Below are 22183 nucleotides of genomic sequence, written 5' to 3'. Positions count from 1 at the left end.
TTTTTCTGAAATGTCTGGAATTAATCCTTTGAGCCTTCGTAGACTAGATGGTAATCTTACGCCTTTAGAGGTTTTGAAAGAAGTCTTGAATGAATATATTTGGGACACATTAGTAGAAGAGACGAATACATATGCCAGACAAGTGATAGAAAAAGAAGGTTGTGTAACAAAAAAACAACCAAAAGTGTTTTCCTGTAAGTTCTGATGATATGAAAGTTTATATTGCATTATGCATCTTGATGTCGCAAATGTCAAACATCCATATATCAAAAAGATATGCAATAAGTATTCCAATTTTTGCCACCACTATGCCACGCGATAGGTTTTTTGATATTTCAAGCTTTCTACATTTTACTGATAATGAAAAGGGAAATAAAGATGACAGAATAAGAAAGATTAGAAATATAGTGGATTACCTAAGTAATAAATTTTGTTACCTTTATACTCCTGATATTGAAGTAGCTAATGATGAATCGTTAATGAAGTTCAAAAGTCGATTGAGTTTTATTCAATTTATAATCCAAAAGAGTTCGTTTTGGCATAAAATTTAATAAACTTTGCGAATCTACATCAGGGTATTGTATTCGCTTCAAAATTTACGTTGGCAAGGATAATCAGGGAAAGTTATATACCTACTACTGTGAGTGTAGTCATGGAAATGGCACAGGCTATTTTAAAAAAAGGTTACACGTTGTATATGGATAATTTTTATTCATTACCATATTTATTTCTGACCTTACTAAAAAATGATACGAATGCTGTTGGAACTGTTCGGAAAAACAGGAAGAAAATGCTAAAGTTATTTTCTTCAATGAAGCTGAAAAAAGGAGAAGTCTAAACTTTATCCAGACACGGTTTATTGGCTTTGGAATGGAGAGATAAAAAATACGTTCACATACTAAGCACGAAACATTCAAATGGTGATTTGATAGACACAGGTAAAAGGAAAAATAATGAAGGTGACAATAGCGAAAATATTACAAAACCGGCGTCTGCACTTGAGAATAATAAAGGTATGGGAGGCATTGATAGACAAGACCAATTGCTAGCGTGCTTTCCTGTAATGAGAAAATGTGTAATGGGTTACAAGAAAATGTTTTTTTATCTAATGGATATGGCCTTTTATAAAGCCCATGTTTTTTATTCTAAAATCAACTGCAAAACCAAGGCAAGCATTACTTCCTATCGTTTAGCTATTGCCGAAGAATTGCTAAAGCAATTGTCATTGGCAAATTATAAACATCATGGACGTCCGTCAAGTAGCGATATACCATTTCGTATGGCAGCGAAAAATTGGGCACATTTCCCCGAAAACATTCCGTCAACTAAATCCAAGCAACAACCTGGAAAAAGGTGCCGTGTTTGATATAAGCATAATATTAGGAAAGAGACTACGTAGCAGTGCATCGATGCAAAGTAGCACTGCATTTACCTATTTGCTTTGAAAAATATCACACTCTACATGATTATTAGTAATAGTTTATCTTTGTTTTGTAATTCTAATTGGTTGAAGACATCTTAATACTACATATGTCACCAATATTTTAGAAATATATATAGATTCTTACATAAAATGTACTGCCTTTACATAGTACTCAAAGCAACCAAAAATTATCCGTTCCACATGCAAATATTTTCTCAAATGAATCCGTACCCAAGGGGTTAACACGTGCTATAAATCAGTTTAAAGATTTCATCTTTTAAATTTTCATAAAACGTTACTGCTATTAATATTATAAACGATATTACCAATTTTAAATTTCGAACGAAAAGCGAAATTAATGAAGACTAACGAAATTTCAAAGGCCACTTTTATTTTTCGAAGTGGCTCGTTTGACCACTTAGCTGTAACGATTTAATTACTGCCAGTTACTGATCCGGAGCGATGTGTGCTAAAACCGCCCACACCCCGGACGTACCCGCCCTGTTCTGGTTACGACAATTGATTCGATATGGTCAGTTTTAACGTCGCGGAAAATTGTAATAAATTATACATTTTCCCCGCTTATAACGAGGTGTAATACTTTTGCGAAATCAGTCCGTGAGAGTATAACGTGGAAATATTTTTATTATCCATTAATATTTAATAAATATTAATGTATTTAAATCAATAATAATTATAGACCTAACAAATTAAATGGATTCATCATATAACGAGAACGTCGTCCATAAAAGTAGAATTAGAAATTAATTTCTGCAATCCTTGATAAGTGGACAGATTTAATGTTTAATTTAAAACGTAATAGGCTAGATCAATGATTCCCAAAGTGGTCTATATCGACCCCCAGGGGTCTATGACAACATGCAAGGTTACGTCAGCGAAAAAAAAAATTGGGGGTGTATGAAAAGAAAATAGAGGTCCACGATAGTGGATCTCAACACATACACTGATAGTACCTATTTACTTACATCATACTATCGTATAATATCAAAACATTTACATTATTTATAAAAGTACCTATGAAGTAAAAAAATGTTTATTTAATGTTACGTATATTTTACATAACAGATACAAAATTTTATTTTGACTATTTTTAATTTAAATTCAATTAATAAATGTATAAATTAACATGTGTTTTTACTTTAAGTTTTTAACATTAAACTTCACTACAGTTAGAAATTTAAAGGAAATCAATATCAGGTAAGTAGGGGTTCTACCCAACACGGAAAAACATGGCAAGGGGTCTACGACACAAAAAAGTTTGGGGAACTCTGGGCTAGATACATAATATATATTTTAAGATTTAACAGAATGTATGAAGTTTGTGAAAAACATCACCGTCTGAAAGAATAATATCAAGTCTTTTTATTTTTACTACCGATGGATAGTAATTATTATCTATCAGCCGGTAGAAACCCACATCATTGCCTACCCTAAAAATCGCCTATTGCGCTATCTGTACCCAACGATTTCGTGCAACCTTGACTTAATTATTATGTCGTCAATCCATCTATTATTTAATTTTTGTAAGCATCATATATATATTTACGTTTAAAATATTTTCTGTACTAAGCTATTTGGAACATCCGTAAAAATAAAACAAATTTTAAATTTATAAATATTTATTTCGACACATGGTTGTAAATATGTGTAATATTAAAGAAGTATCATAATGTAAAAATATTGCTTGTTAAAGCTGTTTTACATCTGAACGAATTTATAAGATAAGAAGCTTAACCAGATTGAATTTATAAGGGTATGTATACATTATAGGGACCTGGGAATTTTCTCTTATCGAGTCGACATTGAAATTTCATTATTAAATTTTAAACAATAGTGATTTAATCTCGAAGTAAATAAAATGAGTGTGTAGACTATTCAGTCCAATTTACTGTTGCCTCTGTCAATTCCCATGCGCACAAATAAAGCGTGGGTCAACGAGCGAGGAACATCGCCTTACTGGTGAGTGAAAAGGTAATAATAAATAAATAAAAAAATAAAATAAAAAAACGAACGAAAATTATAAACAAGAGCGATAACATAGCTGTAATATTAGGAATATAAATTAACTGCGATATAGATAGTAAGATAATAAGCATTATGAATAAAGATTTTTTTTAAATATAAAAACAATAATAATATTTGTAGAATTCTCGAGGGAAAACGAAGAAAGCGACGAGATGTACGGATGGAAAGTATGGAAAGGAATGAAAGACATTATGAAGAAAATAAGAGAAAAGTGTGAAAGGAATTGAGAAGGATGGAAGATGAGAATTAATTAAAATTATGTACAAAATTACAATGTAAATAACGACTCTGCCCACCTATGGTTGAGGTTGAACAAGAGGACCCAAAAAAGTCTTCTCATTTGCTGCCATCTTGATAAATTACGAGAAGGATTGTCATACATTTTTTGGAAAGTACATATTTGCTTCCAAACTTGTATAAATGTAGTTAAATCTTTTAGTGTGATTGAAGACCTTTTTTATAAAAAAAAAACACATTTATGATATAATTGTTTTAGGAGCCGACTTGTGTGCTTTTTTATTAAGGAAAGATATTCCCCTAGAATTTATTTCGGGACTCTCTAAAAAATAAAGTTACAAACTCTATAAAGGTTAAACCAGTGTTTAAATACATCAAAAGTAATAAGGTAACTTAATCCGTAAGTGTCTCTGCTCAGTAAACCTTAATAGAACGCGGTCGTTGAGCAAACGTTCCTACACCATACTCTGAGTTGGATAGAGACGGAGCATTATACTTAGAGACGTGTGTTCACAGCAAACTATAATTCACACATATTAAGTTTCGTACCTGGCAGTAATGCCATCACTTAATATAGTTTATACTTAATGAAAACTTAGTCTTTCAGTGTGATATATTATAAACTAAAATTTGTTTTTCTGTCTTCGTTGATTAGCATTGAACATGTTTTTTCTTATATAACAAGTTTATCATTAGCACAAAAGATGTTGAAAAATTCGATGCTTAAACTTTTTATCTTTTAGCAAGTTCGTTAAGTATGTCCAGAGAGCATATTTAACCATTTACTTTATATTTACGCTGGTAAAGATTTATATCTTTTTCTTGTATAGGAAAAAATAGAAGATTATTTAATGTTTTTGAAATTAAAAATATAGTTTTAAGTTTTATACCTCAAACTTGCTAGAAAGACGATAACAGGTTATTATTATATATATTATTTTACTCATGTTTTAATTTTAATATATAAAATATGGTATTCTACACTAAAGTAGGAGATACACCCACTAGATGGACAGACAATCCTGTTAAGGTTGTTGGAAGGTATGTATAGCAGCATCCAAACGGTTCTATTGGAAAACTCTAAAGGTATTTCATACCCTACATCATCCTATTGCATATCTGTTAAATATTTCAAGACGGTGATGAAATTTTCTTTTAACTTTGCTTTAACTTTGCGATACAAATTATCAGTTGTAACTTTAAACTGGCTGCAAAGCTCTATGTTTATCGCAAAATGTAAACTCGAATGAAAATTAATTAGTTATTGAAATTAATGTTTATAATGAACTTACATTTTTGATAAGCTACCGCGTTGAAAGTGCCAATGATTTGTGAAGGTGTAAAGACAGCGTGGGTCATCGGGTTCACATTTAGTACGGCATCGTTTTGGAACACACCTTGCAGAAGAAGTACAAACTGATCCATCATACGCCACTCTGGTAATACCTATTAACATAAATAATATCCTTATAAAAGCATTCTTTTAAAGTTTTTTTTTATGGCCCCCGCTATTGGGGGCCTCTCGTACCCCTATCTTTGGTGGGACAGGGACTTTATGGGCAATTTTATTTATTCACCTAATTAATTTTTATTTTTATTCTCTACTTTCATACTTCACATAATCTTTCATGCTATTTTTTATGCCACAATTCTGCTTTCTTTCCCTTTTGCTCTGTTTACCTTTCTTCCATCCTCTTTTCATTTTACATTTTCTTAATTTCTATTTTTATTGTATCACATTTTATCTATATATATTTTATCTATTCTATATCACAGTTTTATATTATTTTATTTTTTTTATCTTGTCTTGTTACTTTTTATTTGTTGTCTATGCCTAACTTTTATTTCTTTCTATTGCATATTGTGTGATTCTTTTGCAATAAGAGAGGAATTCTTCCCTGGTATCCTTTCCGCTTATCAGGGAGGCTATTGACTCCTCTCTGATTTCAACGCCAGACCGGCACTCGAAGCCGATAATGTTTTATTTATACAGCGTGATTTGTTTTATATACGCATTTTTGAGTATATATATGTTATATCAAATTTATTGTGGCGATGTGTGTAAGCTCCCAATAGGAGGAACAAAGACATATTTTAAGTCGCTGAAAGTTACTGAGTTGGGGGAGGGTTATGTGTTGCAGTCTGTCAGCTGATATGAATGTATCAAACTTGTTAATAGTAGCACATATGTACTTTTCAAAGCCTTATATATAAGCCGATAGGTATTTTTATAATATAATTTTTATACTCTTATTATATACATGATCTAAACTGTCACCTTTTTATCTTAGTAACAACTGAAGGCGTATATATTGCAATATTAATTTTATAAGGAAAAAATTATGTACATTTATTAGGTATAAGGGGTATATATAAAGGAGTGTTGCATAGTATATGTAGCAAGCCTTCTATTCTATTATTTAAGCAAATGTTGTGCAGAGGTATCAAGTAGGCTAGTGTGTAAATATATATCTGTATACGTATAAATATATATATATATATATATATATTTTTACGTATACAGTTATAGATATATATATATATATATATATATATATATGTATATATATATATATATATATACATATTATAAACATCTATATATATAAATATAATTTTTTTTGGTTGACTACTTTTTGTTATTGTTTATAGGAGAAGCATTTGACCTCTGTTTCCCTGATGTTAAGCGATGACGTGGTCTATGATGCTACATGCTTGCCAAGAAGAAATCTATACCTATAACCTAAACCTTGTCTTGAATTCTTCTAAACTATAGTTGGATTAAAACAATGAAGCCGGTAGGTTAAAGATTGTTCCACTATTTGGCTGTTCGTATTGTACAAGTAGAGGCAAGTTAAATTCTGAATAGAGTTTTGAACTAAGATCTTTAACGTACCAGGTCCGTTCCGAAGTTCTCAAAGAAGTTAGCAAATCCCTCGTTCAGCCATGTATAGGTCCAGCTGACTGGACTGACTTCGTTACCGAACCACATGTGGACGTTTTCGTGACAAATGATTCTGCCGATGTTCTGTCTAGTGTTGGTGGTTGTGATTCCATCGCGAACCAAGAGAGCTACTTCCCTGCGAATCACAAATAATTACAATATTATATTTTTGGTGAACAATTACCAAATATTATGAGCAATGGTAGCACAGTGGCAGAGGACTGTCTCACGATCGTAATTCCTAAGTTCGATTCCCGGGATATAATATTATATAATTACCACTTTGTGCATTAATTACATAGGATTTCCACTACTCACAAACAAATTTCAAGTAGATGAGCAGCAGTGTTCTCTGCGTAACATAGTACACTGCGATCGCTGATTCATCTGCCAAGTACAGCGATTATAATATTTAATAGATATCTTAAGAGGACTTCCCTTACGCCCTTATACCTTTCCTTTGCCTTGCTGTGGGCGTCTACGGGTTGGAATGATAATGTTTATTGAAAGCATTTAAAAAAGGTTTTTGGTAAAAATTGAGCTATACATTCACACCTTTAAAAACTTTTACACATATTCCCAATCATTATATATCTTCTTTTCAACCAATGGACGCTCATTGCTAGGTTTAGGCCTCCCTCAAAAATCGCTATGATGACTGGAAAATGATGATGATGAAATGATGACCGGTACGATGCTGCCTACATCCAGCGACTTCAAGTGACCTTAGCTATGTCATGGGTCCACATAGTGGGAGCTTGCCCAATGCTTGTAGTTGCCATTCGCTCACGATATACCACACGAGCGATGTGCTCCGCCCATTGTCACTTAACTCCAATCATAGCCAACTCCATCTCCTCCCCTCCCTCTCTTTTCTGGGTGACCTTCTGATATATCCTATATAATACCCATGAGCTTTAAATACAAAATATTTCACAGCATCGATTACATTAAATTTCATTAGTCATAAAAAAGAAAAATAAGGTATAAAATCAACCTTTATAAAGCCTACCATGTAAACAGTTTACAAAAGCATAAGTTACGTAAAAGTAATTAGTTCAGAATAAATTTAAATTAAAAGTTTTAATTTTAAATCGTTATTAGCTATTCTAAGAGAGAGAAATGACACTCTAGAAGAAAGTTTTTCATTACGACGATGTTTCTGGAGAGAATTGTGAGTTAGATACAATTGCCTCACCTTAATGAGCTCGTCTGAGTAACTAACGTAAGCGATCCAGAGTATATGGGAGGCTATTCTGACGTCATCGGTATAATTACGGTTTTTTTTTATTTATTTTATGGCTGCATCGGCAAACTTCTTATTGTTATGGCCAATAACAATACGCAGTATTAAGACATGAAACGTCTTTCAAGGTGAACACGAAACTAAATAGTTTAATTTTAACGCCATAATGTTCATGTAATATTTAAAAATCGAATACATGAAAATAAATTCAAGTTTATTTTTAAATAATATTTTTTAGTACGTGTGTTAGTATTTAGAGACAGACTGTATTTATATATGTACACAAAAGTTTAATTGGACTGATTCATCACGATCTTACTAGAAACATAACATTTAGAGATTTGAAATTTGGTTTTATTATTTCTAAATGCTATAATTAATGCTAAATAAAGATCAGCTAAGAACGGACCTAACGAAATTCTGTATTTATTAAATTCGCTGGCAGAATGGCGACAGCTAGAATTTATATTCGTTTAGGTTTATATAAAAATAGATATTTTTGAAGTAAATTATCTTTAAAAACCAGCTTAAAATTTGAAAAGAAACTTTTTAGCGTATTAAAAATTACAAATAACGAATTATGAATATACACACGAAAGGCTGAGTTGGCCTCGCGAAGAGGACAGCTAGTATTAATACATACCTGTAGACAACAAGACCCCAGTTTTCCATAGCTCCAGCTGCAAAATCTGGTACGGCAACTTTGTCCATCTTCGGAAAGGCATACGGGAACTCAGTATAGTTCTCAAGGGCAATCATGTTCCTCTGCCCAAAGTCCAAGGCGAAAGCAGCGGTGTTCTGAGTACCAGGTCGGGAGAACACTTTGAATGGAACATTGTAAATTGGGCTTTGTTCGTTTGAGATGTGTTCGAATTTCGAAACCAAGAAAGCGAGTAAATAAGTTGACATGATAAGCGTGTTTTGAAACTCGTACTTCCGGAATCCTGGCACTTCCGGCCTGGAAAGTTTTGAAAATGATTAGAACACATGTTAGGTTACATTTAAAACACATTTTAAATTTTAGATGTAGTTGGATATGTGCAAAGAATATGCTTATGACTGATACATTATTTGGATTTGAATCTATCATTTTTACATTTATTTATTTATCTTAACCTATTTTACTTGAAGAAACATTTATTTAGTATAATACTTAAATATACTTAATAAATGCCCTTTGGGAAGGGGAGTAAATTACAAAAATACCAAACATACTTGCTTTTCCCGCCATGTATCTTTAAGGTGATGACAGGTTGAGGATTGGTCTAGGATTAGAAAGATGAGTATAGGATAAACAGGTGGTGGGATTCCTTCAGATATATCGAGGACTAAGTAAAAGCAAGCGGAAGTCTATAAGATGCGGACTACATAAAGTGACAGCTGTTAGGGAAGGTGTAAATCCAGCGGTTAAATGAAGAATGTTTACAACTTACTTGGAAAGATCAGTTCTCAAGGGCATATTGGTTCTGACGACCGTATACTCAGGAGGCGCGTAGATGGTAGTTGTGAATATGGCTTTATGAGAAGGTTCGTCATAGCACGGGAAAGCTCGACGCGCGAATGTAGGTTGCAACTGTGACGTAATAAGTCGCCTGGAAAAAATTTATTTGATGTTCAAAATTACCACTGGAAAATTCACATTTTTATTTACCTCAATAAAACTTTGTGGCATATTTCGGAGTATTTTTGGATAACTTAGTTTGATCAAACTTATATAATTTGGCATCGAGAACAAGGCAATAAGATGACAAGAAATTTAATATAATCTTTTTGTATCACTACCAGCCACTTTACTTATTTCAATCACCATCATCATCATATTCTCCGTAGGACGTTAATTGATATGCGGCAGACCCACCCTGGAGTTTTAAAGTGGACCTTCAGGGCAGTGGCCTGTATACAGTGCCTTTCGACTATCCTAACAGAGTTAGAAACATAAGGTACAAGCGCTGATTTGTTCAGCGTGTTACTGCTGCTTTCGTTCAACTATGGATCAATGTCGTAGAGAAATATCGAACAAAGTCTTCTTCGTGTCCATTTCAGCGGCTGTGAGATATATTAATAAATATTAATAATTCTTTTTTCCTTTGCGAACTCACTACCTTCGGGTCGGTTGTAAAACAGATTAATAATTTTCTTTACTTGTTACAATATTATGAGATAATGGCGCACATACAAAATGCGCCATTTTTCAAAGGATTTGAACCTATAACTTAACACTGCATACATGTAAATGGAAAGAGTAATTGAAAATAAATATATACTCACTCCACCCCAACACCTGGCTCTTCATATGTCGATAGATATATTCCGAACATATTGTCAGCGAATCTACCCACGAAGCTAATTTGAAGAGTATAATTTTGTCCTGCTATCATAGCTCTGGTAGTTCCAATTCTAAGGAAGTGTGTATCATCTGTAGCTATTGTGTGATTTGAAAAGATGTTCACTTGCGGGGCAGCAACTGATGCGATACTTATACTGTTGATTTGCATTTCCATAGCGTGAAGAACTATTTGATCTGTATTTCTTACGGGGGACAGAGTAATGGAGACATCACCGCTGAATGTTTCCAACACATTAGGGTTCAAGAACAGCCGCACGTCGTAGGATGAAGGAAACGATTCACCGGGTAAAACATAATTTTCATCTCTGACATTTCTTATATCATCATACTCGTAGTTCAATGGATTGCAAATAGCTGATCCAATTATAGATATAATTATCAGTAAATACATTTCTGAAAAAAAAAATGTTTTATGTTAAAAAAAATTGTCGTCTAAACACTATAATTTTATTATTAATAGTTATTAATACACAGGGTGATTGTATATAAGTGTTTTAAAGGGGTGAATGTATTGTTCATTTATCAGCTTTTTGGGACTACTACTTTACAGCTTTAGCTTTATATAGTAATTACTCTGCAATATGTTATATTTATTTATATTTTCTACTTGAATGGAACAGGCCAATAGCTTCAAACAGGCAGTACAAAATTTACAAAGAAATATAAAAACAGTAATCAATTTAAATAAATAACAATTAAATTATTGTATACCTTTTTTGTCGTACTATCATTACAGTTTTTATTTCTGAAACTAATGATTTTTCGATATGGTGTACCATATATTAATTGGCAGCAAATTAGCTATAAAATTACCTCAATAAATATTTTACATCAAAAACTAATCACTATATATAGAACACAGAACAAAATACAACTTAAGTAAATTATATAATATTTTTGTTTCCAATAACTAACGATAAATCTAAAATTAATTCATAATTATATACAAATGTGTATATAACATTAAAATCTAAGCAAAGGATAAAAATTTAGGTTTATTTGATTTTTTAATGCAGAAAGTTAAAGGTAAAGTAAAAGCTAAAGTAAAGTAAACTACAAGGTAAAACTTGCATTAGGATCGTAATGTATATATTGATATATATATTTAATATATCGTATTGAACACCTTGCCGTCCGCAAGTTTCGTAAAAATGTATTTTATTAGTTTGGGTCCGGCAGCGCTAATTCGTATTTCTGGAATTGTCGCCGCACGGTATTGACATTATCGGGAGATTGTAAATTGTAAAATTTTAATAATCCCAGATGTTCTTAACCCTATTCTCCTACTGTCATGAAATTTCGAAAATATACATATGTAAATATATATAATTTTTTTTTATTTTATATATTAGATTATAAGCATTTTGTTTGGTACTTATTATTTCTCTTTGGTATGGTACGCAGTAAAACAGTCTCAACTCCACAAGACTTGCGAATTAAGTTTGTAATTTTTATTTTATTTTTTTATTTTTGAAACATACAGTTTGTTTGTTTCGGAAATAAGGTCTAGTTGGTGTTGCCTTAAGTGACAGGAAAGTATAATATGTCAATCGGATCATGACAAGACGCACGCGATGTAGTGGCAGCTTCCAAGTTTTGGTTAGAAGCAGGCATATGGTCTTTTATTCATGAATCGCATGCTTTCAATAAAACATTGTAAATGCATGCATACATTGTGCATGCATGCAAGGCATGGTGCTCTCAATGTTTATTTTTAATTAAATGATTATATACGAGTATTATAGAAAACGTGATCAATTATGATCGTAAGAGACGATAACATTAAGTTTTCTAATCGTATTGAAGGAATGTTTAAAAACAATAATAATTTACATCTAGATAACAGATAAAACGTCATAAATTGCAAAGCACGAGGTAGATTACAGGAAATTTTGAAGGTCCGCAAAATGTAGATCTAAACGGATAACATTAATAATAAATGATTAAAAATAAATGTATATTTAATGATATATATAAAGATATAGTTCGTGAAATTTCACTAAACTGTTATACTTTATATAAAAATGTTAAATGTTATACTTTGTACATGAAACATTAAAGTTTTGTCTATGTGTATAAAAATATAATTAACGTAAATAATATATTTAAAAATACAGGAATGTACATAAAAATATGAAAATAAATGGAGACTAATTTGTTATACATTTCTCTTATATCTGTTAAGTTACTTCTATTTAAAGTTACATCAATGTGGATCGATGGCCTGCACAAGGTGAAAATGATGCTTAATACAGATCGCTTCCAAGCGGCCCTATTGAGAATTTATGGCGAAGGCCTATAGTGAGAGCAGTAGGGACATTAGAATCGAACAGGACATGACAACGGTCACACTGACAAGAGTATACGAATGAAAAGATATCTATCTGCTTTAGGACTTTCCGTGGAACTTGTGAAGACATTAGTTTATAGGTGATAATTATAAATATTTGTGATATAAAGATCAAATTCACACTGTGTCTAACTCACAATACCTCTATTTAATGGAAACGGTTGTTACCTTGCGGAAGTCCATACTAAATAAGAAAAGGACCAATATTTAGCCACTACCGCACATGCAGTGGTAGTCGTGCAACAAAATGCACCGCCCGCCAGCCCGCTGATAAATGCGAATGCGGCAAACAATGCGAATCACATAACCGCCACCACCAAATTACTCAACACGTGTTTCACCTCTCTACGGGGCATCTTCAGGAATTATGTTACACCGATTAGTGCCAAACACAGTGATCTCTGCACTGACTACCACTGCATGTGCGGAAGTGGCTAAATATTGGACCTTTTCTTACTCACAATACCTCACCGTACCCTGAAGATATATTGAGGATTTATCTGCGTTCGAATCTCTATTACAGGGACTCGTAGACGAGTAGAAATAAACGATTTTGTCCAAGGTTGACAAGATAAAGTGGTAGAAAGAAGACCACATAGCACGAAATATGACCACTGAGACCTTATGGTTCTGGTGAGCTATGGAACGGCCAACGAAATATATGATGTGCACCCGGAAGGGATAAACGACTTTGTCTTTAACCTTTTTTTTCTGGTCTTTATAAGACGCTGACGCGAGACGCTTCAGGTCGCTTTTAACCAGCCGTTTTAGACATATAGCGAAGTTCCATGTCCAGCCGTGGACATTCTATGATTGATATTATGATGATGGTGTATCTAAAACAGGAATCGACCTGATGAACTGTCAGACAAAGTACTCAAACTACGCTACAATGGATTAGTAATAAAGAATTATAAGTTTAGGTTTAATTTTGTAATTACGCTTAATAATGTACAGATATGATATAACAAGATATCATGATAAAACATGATATAGCTAATAGTTCATGATTTTTTTATCTTTTGAAAGAAAATTTCAAACATAAGGGCTTAAGTGCGTGTATCGTACTCGGCATGTGATTTGGCACATCAAGATTTTAAAAAAAATCACAATGCCCCGAATCCATGGTATATCAACCGGCAATTGATTTGTCACATTGATAAAAGATCACTTACAGTTAAGAAAGACGAGTTTAGTTTTGTATTAGGTCTTTTTGTGACTTAGTGCAATGCGACTGCGTGGTATAGCTAATGCGATAGCACCGGGCATTTGATTTGGCACATTGGACAAAATAAAAAGAAATATGTAGCTTATTTTCTGGTCGTTAATGTATAATTATGAGCAAAATTAATTATAGTAATCTTATACAAAAATTAATGGTTAAAGAATTAATAAATAAAGTAATTAAGAAATGCGTTGTCAAAATTTTATTTACTATAATACATACTGTTATTCATTTTTGTTTACAATGTCTCTGCAGACTTTGTACTGCCAGAAGTTATTGGCCTAACGCATTTCAATATTAATAATAAATTCAACATATTTAAGAGTGATCACTTAAAACAGTGCATTTTGAAGACTCGTAATTGTCAAGGTGTAGGTTGTAATAAAAAAAAATTGGAAAGTTTACTCGTTTACTATGCACTGTTACTATTTGATTGAGTTTTGAGAAAGATATAACTATGCCAGTTAATTTATGATACTAATAATGTTCTGAAACGTCGCTGTTCTTATATATATATATACATATATATATATATATATATATATATATATAAAAGTGTGTATGTATAAAAATATAATACTTAGATGTACGTATGAAATATCGTCCACTTCTTAATAAAATCCATGTTGAACACGTTATAAAGAAGAAAAGGTAGATTATATTCCGTTTATGTTTAAAGCTTAGTAAAATTAATATTTATCTATATATACGTACAATATGTACCTGTATATATATATATATATATATATATATATATATATATATATATATATATATATATATATATATATATATATATATATATAACCTATGACTTTATAATATTTTTTGTTGGTATAGTACAATAATATAACGAAATAAGAATATAAGATTTTAAAAAAATTAATTAAAATTGAAAAAAAAACATGACGAATTAATAGAAAAAACAATTAAAACGCCATTGTGAAATATAAAATATACTTACTGTAGCGTATTTACTGATACACTGACATTGACGGAATGAATTATTTAGATAATGGTTTAAATAGGTAAATTTGGTCCTTATCAGAGTTACTTACAATGAGTAATAGGTAAAAAATATTTTGCAAAACAAATTTTCTTTTCTACTATTGTAGATATCGTTGTTAATCTATTTTATGAGTAATCGTTACTGTAGGTCGTGGGTTCGAATCCCAGGATACAATCTTCTGTAATTCACTGCTCATAAAACAGGTTTCCAGAGGATGAACAGCAGGGTCCTCTATATATACCATAATTCCAAACAGCAATCGCCATCCCGCCTGTCAAGCGTGGCGAATAAGGTATATCCCCAAAAATATTTTTGGGGGAGGCCTGTGCCTTGCAGTAGACATCTATGGGCTAAAATGTCAATCTGTTTTATAACTTGATCAGCTGTATCAAGTAAGCCTTTTTCAGCCGTAAGACATCCACTTCTGGACAAAAGTCTCCGCCATAGATGTCCAGTAAGACCAAATGGAAGCGGCCTGCATCCAACGTCTTTCGATGCTCTGTAACATGGCAAAGTTACCCTGCAGTGAATAATCCATCGTTAGTTTCAAGAACAGATAAAAAATGAGGAGGTTTCTTGGAGACGAACGATGCTGCTGTAAAATCGTTAAGAGTTAAGAGTTTCCAAACTTGTTAACTTGTAACGGCTTGATTATCCAGAACAAATCCCTCTTTAAACTTGACAAATAATTATTTGTTGAAGAAGCCATAACGAGTACAACCAAGTTCTGACTCCTCAAAATTCTCCCCTCGAAGAAAGTTATTTTACCAAACTTCGTGCCGCGCTTCACGACGCTAAACATAGAAATAGGGGGAGTTTATTCCTTGTCCAGAGGATAACGATCCTCAGCAAGGAGACAATAATGCGAGGAGGACTTCTTTTCTTGCTTGCATTTGTCCCTGTTTGGATAAAGTCAGTCAACCGATTGAAGCTCCCTGAAAAGCAAGGGTTCCCCCAAAGATCTCCACGATGACTGGTATTTAGCTCCCTGCATCCAGAGATTTCCCGTGATCTTACACTATGTCCTCATTTCAACTGGTGCGAGGTCTACACATACTACGTCTGCTAGTGTTCGCAACTAGAGAACCTTTCGGCTCCAATAGACATTGCTTGCACTAGCAGTGTACTGCCCCTAGTTTCACTTCAAACGAGAGCAAATTTTTCTAGTTACGTTAGTAACTTTGATTAATCTGTGGATCTCCTTATTTTCTATGGCCCTCTTTATTGTCTCTTGGTGAACTTAATCCTTCTGATGAGGCTCAATGTAAATGACCACGTCGCAGATCTGTACGTCATCACTGGCAACACCTACTGGTCAAACACATTTGTCTTCACCCCTAACGCTTCCATTAGACCGTGGTCACCACTCAAGACCTCGAGTCAATAATATTCCAATTTAAATTCATAATTTATGCGGAACCCCGAGACATAATATTTAGACATAATTATCTAGTCGAATCAGCGATAAATAAAAATTATTGTACTAATTCGTCTTTATCGACGCGATAACAGAGATGACCTTGAAGAATGTATTACATGAATTTTTATGATTAATACGTACTGGTAATCCTTAGTACAAAGCAAATATATCTCAGAATGACCGGTCACAACTGGATAATTTAAAAAGCATAGTTTCACTTATCATAACTTCGATGATCTTATCGTTTAGTCCGTATACATTATTTATTTTGTAATTAGAGCTCTAACGACAAACTAAATATATCATACCAAAATGATATTAAATAAAAATGCACAGTGAATATAAAATAATAGTTCCTTCTATTATTTTTTACATAATAATTAAGAAAAGGACCAATGTTTAGCCACTTCCGCACATGCAGCAATAGTAGTGCACCGCCCGCCAGCCCGCTGATAAATGCACATGCGGCAAACAATGCGAATTACACAACTACCACCGTTAAATCACTCAACACGTGTTTCACCCCTCCACGGGACATCTTCAGGAGTTTTTACACCGATTAGTGCCAAACACAGGGTCACATTACATTATAATTATTTAATTCCAACTCAATTTATGTATAGAAATATATATATATATATATATATATATATATATATATATATATAAATTGACTATTATTGACTTAATCCATATATATATACATATATATATATATATATATATATATATTTTTTTTTTTATTTATGAATTGTGTAATAAACAACTGTTTTATAAGTGTACTCGATTTATATGAACAGATTATTAAAGTTTATTGAAAGGTATATATTATACTTTTGCGAAGTTCCTTCCTGTCTCTTTTTTCATAACCATAACACCTTGTGAACCAGAGTCAAAAATAAAATATATTTAAAGAAAAAAATTGACGATCAAAAAGAGTATTGTTAAAAGTTCCAACGTTGAATATATGAATTTCATCTAAATTTTATCCTTAATTCAGTCTTTACTACTGAACACTACGTCAAGATAACATTATATAAATCGTTGTATTCAAAAATAATAATAGAAGAACCAATCGTTTTAAAACGCTAAATGAAATTATCATTTAGCGTTTTAAAACGATTTTCAGTAGACATGTCCACTTCGTGGAACGAGTTCTCACATTGCTCTTGCCTATTCGAGAACTCCGTCCTGCGTGCTATGTAGCATACCTTCTACCGCTTCAACTTGCTAATTCGCTGAGCTATTACGGTTTCATTCGCTTGTGATCTCGTAAAGAAATCCCGAGTAAAGCCTCCGCCATAACTCTTGAGTTTGCCAATGAGGTCCGAAGTCAGAGACCATATTCTTGAGCTGAAAGTTATCACTGGTAACACGAATTGGTTGTTGATCTTCATCTTTTGATACCGAGGCATTTTATTCAGACGTTTTTAATACAAAATCTATTACCTCATTACTTTGTTGTTTTTTTTTCTTTGAAACGTAATATAAAAATTAAAATCTCTTGTTAAATTCCATCCAGCCAAAGCCAATACTTTAAAATTACGATTGTTAACTCTGTATAATCACTGTGCAAATAAAATGCAATTTTTTATTACAAAATCCTTTGCAGTGTTCGTTGTTGCTATGGATAGACATATGTGTACAGACACATAAGTCTTATGACACTTGAGTATTTCAAAGTAACTTCGGTGCTCTCAGCTTGGAACACAATATCCTTGCACTTGGAGTGGCTGTAATGGACACCGCTTAAATTTATACTTAGACGTGTACTTACTAAGTTATTTTTTTCGCTGCAGCACAGATGTAAAATATAACGTGATAAAACTTAAAAAATAAATAGAAAGTAAAGTTAACCATACCTAAATCAAAACTGTGAAATACTATCGGTATTAAACAAATTTAAAACACATATCAAGAACGAAATAATGTTACTTTTAAGTATTTTCTCGAAATATACTTCTCATATAAATTAAGCGCCAATTTTGTTTAGTCTATATTTAATTTCGTAACATTTTTTATTATAATTCTGTGTACTTTGACATTCATGTTATAGTACATTAAGATGTACGTATTGTTTTATTTAAATAAACAACATTTTTGTTTAAGATGAAACAGTCAAGTTTTTTGTGATTTAATAGACGTCGGTTTTGCCCATAGATGCCAAGCATTTGCCTTTCACAGAGATGCCTTTGTGGTGATATGACATAATCAAAATAAACGTCACTTGGTATTAAGATACGCGGAGGTCGCTGCTGCCCATCCTCTGGAAACTTGTTTGTGGGCAGTGGCAATTATATATAAATAAGGCACAAAGCGTTAATTATATAGGATTGTATTCCGAGACCTACGGTCTAAGTCTCAGTATTCTACCACTGGGCTACAACTGTTTTATCATCACTTAAAAAGATGCAATTTTATTTCAAATTTTATGGAAAACATTTAACAAAATATTATGATATTTAATGGAATCAGCCGTTACCTTGCGGAAGTCCATCCTAAGTAAAAAAAGAACCAATATTTAGCCACTTCCGCACATGCAGTGGTAGTCGTGCAACAAAGTGCACCGCCCGCCAGCCCGCTGATAAATGCGTATGCGGCAAACAATGCGAATTACACAACTGCCACCGTCGAATCACTCAAAAAAAAATAGGAAAAAAAGATTAGGAGACAGTAGATTTCCCTGTTTCGTATACGATAATGTAGAAAAATTTCTACAAAAATAAGTCAACAATTGAATACATTCCAGAGTTGATTATCTAACAAAAGTGATATTCATGAATTTATAACTCGTAAAATTAAAAATTTACATTAAAAGCTTCTTGTATCTTGTCAATGATACTTATTCGGGGTCATTGAAATGTTAAACTACAGCTGATCAAATTCCATACAATCCGCGTCTTAACACCTTTGAAATCTGTGCTCAGCGGTGCATATTACAAACAGCACAGCTTGCGTTAAAGTATTGTCTATTAACAATCCTTCTATATAGGAATTACGATCAATGAGCCTAAATCACAATTCAATTGATAAATTAAAATATTATTATATTTTTTATACGAAACAATAACAGTATATAGTTTTGACATTGTCGTATTATTACAGAGTGATATAAAGATAAAATTTATTTATTTAACATCGGACCTTATAACAGGACTCTTATTGATTGTCAACTATTTTTGAAATCTCTTATTTTTTACTCCATTTCGTAAGTTGTTATAATTGTGGAGAAGAAACAAAAAGAAACTTCAAGACAACACATCTTCTCGAACAATTTTATTAATACAGATTTATACATATACACTTTATCAGATGTAGACTAAATGAAATCAAAATAACCAAGCCATTATATTGCTCTGAATTTTTGTCATTTAAATATTCGTTTATTGAATAATCCCATTTTAATTAAATTTACTTTTAATATAAATGTGAATTATAAATTGTTAAAAGCCTTAAATAAGTGTATGTATTGCCCATTTATTTATTAAACTGTCATTAATACATAGTACATTTTATCAAAAAATCTATTCTGATTTTTGTAATAATTATGTTAATGATAATACAGTATGAAAAAGCTTATCGTGTGTAATAATATAATAAGATAAAGCATCTTTATACTATCAGAAGTTATCGATTGTCGAATTCTAATACAAAAAAAAATCATAGCAATCATGTTATATACTGTGTTGTAATTAAAGTTTTAAATAAAAAAATATTACATAATGTTCATAACTGTTATACACTGTAACCTAAATACAATTAAGTTTAATAACTATCCAGAGGTTGTGTTTGGAGACAAAGGTCTTTGACCAGCGTATGCTTCCGACAATAACTTAAAGCTCTGGATGAAATGGTTAATGATTGATCTTATAAGAAAGCTCAAGGTCACCAGGAGAGCATAAGGCTGTGCTTGGAGCTTCTATGCAAATCGAATCAGAAATGGGGAGATATCCAGAAGAACTAAGGTTGTCGATGTCGCTCAATGAATCTGTTTATTTAGAATAACAGTATAATTAAATGTAACAAAATAAAAGTAATAATAACTGAAGTGGAGGTCTTGTCGCTTGAGGCAATGTCTGCCAAACAACCTTAGGATGAGGATAATTCTCTGAAGTGGGAGTAGGCGCAGCATATCGCTTCTATAATCTACGGTTGTTGGAGCCGTGAGGTTCTGGAGTGGTGAACATGAGTCGGTAGACACGGCAGGGGTAGGCACGGGAAGGTTCTGGATGCTATTAGCACAATACTGGTAATCTTGGCTTCTTTAGGATAGGTTTATGCTTTTGCAGAGAGCGTCTGTGGTCTGAAAAGAAGAAGATAGAAATAAGTATAACCGCTTTTACACCTATAACCAATCAATCTATCGCATTTCTATCGAATAAGTGTTTCAAATTTATTTACTGATTTATTTATGATTTTTATTTATCTCAGGTAGAACAATGATAAAATTATTAAGGACATACAACAACCCCTTGGGTACATTTGACGTCTAAGACAAGTCATTCACTTTTTCCCCTAAGAGCGGATGACTTGTCTAAGATGTCAAACCAAAATTAAACTTCTAGGTACATTTTAAATCTGAGATACGTCATTCACTTGGTTTCCCTAGCAATGGATGACGTGTCTTAAACGTTACTTGAGGTTAGGTACAATTCTGTTCTTTTCATTGTTGCTTGTATGTCATTTTTTGTATCACTCATAATAGAAGAGGCAATTACAGTATTTGGGTGAACATTATTCGCGATACATTGCCCCATTATGTCAAAAGCAAGGAATATATTTTATGATAGTGATAGCGAAAGTGACGTATAAAATCTGTAGAAGAATTGTTAAGTGATTCTGCAATTGACAATTACAATTAAATACAAAGCGAAGGTGATGAAGATGTTATTGAACTAGAAAATGATGAAAATTTTAAGATAATATCAAGGTTTCGAAAACGCACAAGACGTCTATCGAGCAGTGATAGTGAATCTTCTCGTGAACCAGAAAATGATGACAATTGTAATAAAAAATCAACATTTCGAAGACGCACAAGACGTCTATCGAGCAGTGATAGTGAATCTTCTTGTGAACCAGAAAATGATGACAATTGTAATAAAAAATCAACATTTCGAAGACGCACAAGACGTCTATCGAGCAGTGATAGTGAATCTTCTCGTGAACCAGAAAATGATGACAATTGTAATAAAAAATCAACATTTCGAAGACGCACAAGACGTCTATCGAGAAGTAATAGTGAATCTTCTCGTGAACCAGTATCAGAGGAATGGATTTGGAAAAAGAAAATGTAGCCGATATAAAAAGTTTTTCTGAAATGTCTGGAATTAATCCTTTGAGCCTTCGTAGACTAGATGGTAATCTTACGCCTTTAGAGGTTTTGAAAGAAGTCTTGAATGAATATATTTGGGACACATTAGTAGAAGAGACGAATACATATGCCAGACAAGTGATAGAAAAAGAAGGTTGTGTAACAAAAAAACAACCAAAAGTGTTTTCCTGTAAGTTCTGATGATATGAAAGTTTATATTGCATTATGCATCTTGATGTCGCAAATGTCAAACATCCATATATCAAAAAGATATGCAATAAGTATTCCAATTTTTGCCACCACTATGCCACGCGATAGGTTTTTTGATATTTCAAGCTTTCTACATTTTACTGATAATGAAAAGGGAAATAAAGATGACAGAATAAGAAAGATTAGAAATATAGTGGATTACCTAAGTAATAAATTTTGTTACCTTTATACTCCTGATATTGAAGTAGCTAATGATGAATCGTTAATGAAGTTCAAAAGTCGATTGAGTTTTATTCAATTTATAATCCAAAAGAGTTCGTTTTGGCATAAAATTTAATAAACTTTGCGAATCTACATCAGGGTATTGTATTCGCTTCAAAATTTACGTTGGCAAGGATAATCAGGGAAAGTTATA

General features: G+C 32.4%; 1 protein-coding gene across 1 annotated transcript; it reads right to left on the bottom strand.

Moving 5' to 3' along the window:
• Nucleotides 1–1242: 1242 nt before the first annotated feature.
• Nucleotides 1243–10634, bottom strand: LOC137931800 (aminopeptidase N-like). The gene is made up of 6 exons (XM_068775311.1): nucleotides 10165–10634; nucleotides 9330–9488; nucleotides 8540–8854; nucleotides 6603–6786; nucleotides 4999–5152; nucleotides 1243–1343 (listed from the first exon to the last, which is right to left on the bottom strand). Exons 1-6 carry the CDS (start codon nucleotides 10632–10634, stop codon nucleotides 1243–1245), a joined length of 1383 nt encoding a protein of 460 aa, XP_068631412.1.
• Between the last annotated feature and the right edge of the window lie 11549 nt (nucleotides 10635–22183).

The sequence above is a fragment of the Battus philenor genome, unplaced genomic scaffold (assembly GCF_028537555.1).
Source record: "Battus philenor isolate CCGP_79_NKW_IND1 unplaced genomic scaffold, ilBatPhil1.0.hap1 SCAF_8, whole genome shotgun sequence".
In the NCBI taxonomy this organism is placed as follows: Eukaryota; Metazoa; Arthropoda; class Insecta; order Lepidoptera; family Papilionidae; genus Battus; species Battus philenor.
This window is presented reverse-complemented; position numbering and strand designations above follow the sequence as displayed.